The 4478-nt window shown below is 39.7% G+C and overlaps 1 protein-coding gene across 1 annotated transcript; it reads left to right on the top strand.

The window, feature by feature from the left end:
• Positions 1 to 352: 352 nt before the first annotated feature.
• Positions 353 to 3286, top strand: LOC146959937 (ras association domain-containing protein 6-like). The gene is made up of 7 exons (XM_085772769.1): positions 353 to 457; positions 739 to 899; positions 1554 to 1648; positions 2394 to 2593; positions 2689 to 2790; positions 2895 to 2946; positions 3040 to 3286. The coding sequence occupies exons 2-7, from the start codon at positions 832 to 834 to the stop codon at positions 3267 to 3269; spliced, it is 747 nt and encodes a 248-aa protein (XP_085628895.1). The 5' UTR covers positions 353 to 457; positions 739 to 831; the 3' UTR covers positions 3270 to 3286.
• The last annotated feature ends 1192 nt before the right edge of the window (positions 3287 to 4478 follow it).

Genomic DNA, 4478 nt, shown 5'->3' with positions numbered 1-4478 from the left:
AATATCAACCATTGTTATTATTTTAACCTTTTGTATATAATATGAACTTACATGGCCTTTCTGTACTTTTTAAACGACAAATAAATACATTGTAATGAAATTAACTCATGAACAGAACATATTTATCATCAAGGGTTTTAATATAGACAGGGCTACATGTGTTTTAAAATGCAGCAATGGCTGAGTGTTGCAAGTGCAGAGTGTTTATGCTAGCAAAAAGAAAGAAAAAAACAAAATGGAAACTGATTGTCATTTCATTTTGCTTATTTAATTGCAACTCAACTATAGATGGAATACAAGTAGGTCTTCAGGAACATAACAGTTTTTTTGCAGCTGTTCTGTATATTTTGTCATTCATTGCTGTTGTGTTCATTTTAGAGCAGAGTTTATCTCATTGCTGAACACCTACAACTGCTTCCTGAAGGACCAGACTCAGCTGCACCTCAGTTACTCTCAGGTGGGGTTATAAAATGTTTACATTTCTATGTAGTTTTACATGAATTCTTATTTTCTTCCAGTTTGCCTGGTTATTGAATTGAATTGAATTGAATTGAATTGAACTGAACTGAATTGAGTATAGGTGAACATACTGGTTAATTCAGGGAAGATATAAACATCTGTCTAAACTAGATATTAACCAGTTACTATATTAATCTTGGTCATAGCGTGGTATTCTGAATGAATGTATGATTATACTCATACAGCATACAGGTGTGTATGCATCTGTGTGTGTAACAGGGAGGTGGGGGAGAGGTGGTGGTGGAGGGCTTCCTGAACATCTCCTGGGGAGTGAGGAGACCCATCAGGCTGAAAATACAAGACGACAAACAGATGCTTCCCTTTGCTCCTCTGGTCTCACCTGACCCCACCAGTCCAGTCAGCCCACTGGAGGACAAGAGGTTGGTTTCAGCTTTTTTTTTTTTTTTGCATCATTACAAAATAAAAACACAGCTTATAATGTGGCAAGAGAGTCTGAATTGAGCAACACAAACATCTGAAGATAAATCTGTTTTGTTTTAATAAGTCCTGTGTTTTATTCAGATACACTTTAGCCACTTTTTTTGCTGCAGGATTTCAGCATTAAAGAATTGCACACCTGTCTGGGTGTAATTTTACATTTCATTTAGACTAAACTAGTGACAGTGAAACTATTTAATGATGGGTAATGTATTGTAGTTTGCTCGTGTGGCAGTTTTTCTTTTATCGTTTTGTTATTTCATTGCTACAGAATTGGTCAATAAACGATGGATATTTTTGTGTTTCCTTTACCTTGTCAGACATTAACTTAAGTATGAGCTTGAGACAGACACAGCGGTTTAGTAACCACTTGTTTCGTGTATTGAAGGCTCATGCTCACATGTGAGTAACCACTAACTGCTACTTGAGCAAGAGAAGATCCTCAAGTGCCACAGATGATCATCTGCAGTGTATTTTTCCATTGCTTTTAAAACAGAACAACACCTGAGTGAATCACTCTTCTATCACTAATGATATTTGTATGTTATGCTTAATTACTCCATGTTGCTGAGTGATTCTCTGGTTTCTCTTTGCAGGGGTATGACGCGATGGGGAGAATATGTTGATCTTCACCAGATCGATGAGATGTCTGAGACACCACAGGAAACAGCGGTCAACAATCATCCACCAGGTTGTTTTTATTTTCCTTTCATATCTCCATAGTAGTTTTCCCCTAAGAGTTCTATCTTTTTCATCACATTGAAACAACTTCCATCTGTGTTTAGCGTTTAGTTTTTTTTTGTATTATTATTATTAGTAGTACTAGTAGTAGATATATTGTTGATCTTTAATTGTCTTTCTTTTTTTATACTTAGTTTTATATATCTCTTATGCTGGCATTTTTGATGTGGACACCAAAGAAAGAATTTAAGGATAATTTCCGTTTTTTTTACAACATGGACCTTATTTCTAGCATAAAATACGATCATGTACTCACCCAGACAACTTTGGTGTCATGTGGAGTCGTTTGGAGTCATATTGGTGAAATGAACGAGTTTTGCGGCGGATAATGTGTTATTTAGAGGCTGCATTGCGTGCCCCGTGTTCTCGCATTAATACGGATATACTGTACAGTACGCGCCGCTCCACTGGGGCTAATTTCGTCAAAACGACTCCAAATGACACCAAAGTTGTCTGGGTGAGTAAATGATCGTATTTTATGCTAGAAATAAGGCCCAGGTTGTAAAAAACGGAAATTATCCTTTGATTGTCATGGAAACATGTTTCCTACTGTGCAAATGACAATAAACACTCTTGAATCTTGATTTATCTAGATCGTCCCAAGAGAGTAATTAATAAAATCCTGATATAAAGTTAATACATGAATTGTGATCTCACCTCATTCTTGATATCACTATTATGATATTGCTCCAAAGGCCCTGTTATTTATGAGAGCACCACCCTGCGTCCTGTGAGGCAGAAGAACCCCGAGCTGGAGGCGGAGTCAAACCTGTTTCGCTGTATGAGCGACGCCTCATTGGTCAAGAGGAGGAGGGGTAGGGCGAAGTCGGCGGCACAAAGAGAGAAAGAAAGACAACATCGCTTTTCTATCAACGGACACTTCTATAACTATAAGGTAGACTCTCTTTTATCATTATATTCAAACCTTCCATTCAATTAATTTACCTTACTCTTTAAGCACCACAGCTCACCAGTATTTGTTTCCTCCAGACGTCTATCTTCACACCATCCTTCGGTACTCCGACTAAAGTTCGTATCTCCAGCGAGATGACAACAAACCAGGTCATTGAACAGTTACTAAACAAGTTCAAGGTGAGATTTTCTGCATTCACAATAAAAAAAACAATGAGAAATCACAGAGTTGTACAACAAGCATAAAAATCAGTAACAGATTGAATCTGTTCTTCATCCTGCAGATAGAGAACGACCCCCAGGAGTTTGCTCTGTACTGTGTTCACCAGAGCGGAGGTATGGTTTGTCTCGAGTTAGGCAGGGAATGGAATCATTAGCCAAAGTCAGAAAAAAACAAAATGCAACACTGATGTTGTGTGTTTTGTCCAGAGAAAAGGAAGCTCAGTAACAGAGACCAGCCACTGTGGGAGCGCATACTGCAGGGGCCCTCTGATGACATCATGAGGATCTTTCTGATGGATATGGACGAACAGGAAGTCAGCATCGATGTGAGTGCCAGACGTTACGGCCCTACGTCTTCCAAGGGGCTGACAGAATCACAGTCCAGACACTCAGTGATGCATCAATCATATCCAGACCTACTACTGGCAAGATATTAACTTAGATAAAGGCATTACATCCAGATGTTTCTGATACAGCTTTAGTTTTGTCAGGCTTTGAAGTAAATCCCTCAAAATCACTGGGACATTTTTCTTGTGCACAAGCCACAATTTGCTGGAATTAGTTAAAGCCTTTCTCAACTCTGTGGTCACATAGGCTACTGTAAATATGAAGTAGTCGTACTGTATAATTGAATAGACTTAAAGGATAGTTCAACATTTTGGCAAATTGGCCCATTGCCATAATCGCTATAGTCATAGCAGTAGGTTCTAGGGTTGTATATCTCCACCACTGAGGCCGATTCGATACGCATCTCGATACGCTGCCACCGATACGATACATTAACGATACACTGAAGCTCCTGTCGATACGATGCGATACGATTCACTCCTGTTCACGATACGATGCGATTCAAATGCGATTTGATAACGATATGACTTAATTACAAAGAGATTCGGTTCGATATGATGTTTGATACAGTTGTGATATGAGAGTTTCTTCCCACATCAAGTTTATTACCTCAATACCATTCTCCTTTACTCTCTGTATCAATTTGAGGGATGTAGCCTATATTTGGTTAATTTTTACAGGGCAAACCAATAAATCATATTTGAAAGGTACAGTCTAGAGGAAATAAATGGTAGAAATGAAATCCAGCTTAATCATATGGGCTAGTCTTGTGTGGTGGCACCTCTGCAGTTTGGTCTTTTGCTATATTATAATAATAATAATAACTTTATTTATATAGCACCTTTAAAAACACAAGTTTACAAAGTGCTTCACAAAACAACTTAAAAGAGACAAGTCACAGATGTTTTGTTGTGCATGGGACATTTCTGGGTGGAGAGTCTGTGTTTTCTCTCCAGCCAGTGACAGAGCTCAGGTGTAGCTCCATGCAGCAGAGTAGCAGAGCTACTGTACTAGCCCTGCTAGCTGACCGGATGCTAACCGCTACGCTAACTAGCGGTTAGCATCCGCGGCTACCACCGCTTCCCAGCTCACTACAACCAGAACATCTACCACGGCCCTGCTCCTAGTTACAGCCGCTGACGGCCGAGTATTGACCTATTGACCTGCCGCTTCACTCGGACTGTTTACTTTTCTGGGCGGCTCTGACTACTGCTGCTGCTGCTGCTGCTACCTGTCACTGTCAGAGCATGGGCAGGAGCAGGGCAGGAGGTTGCGTCTATGGTGCGAACGGCTTCCGC

The sequence above is a fragment of the Trachurus japonicus genome, unplaced genomic scaffold (assembly GCF_045865225.1).
Source record: "Trachurus japonicus isolate A0001 unplaced genomic scaffold, Traja_1.0 AP030863.1".
Lineage (NCBI taxonomy): Eukaryota > Metazoa > Chordata > Actinopteri > Carangiformes > Carangidae > Trachurus > Trachurus japonicus.
The sequence above is the reverse complement of the archived record's forward strand: the minus strand, read 5'-3'. Positions and strand labels throughout refer to the sequence as shown.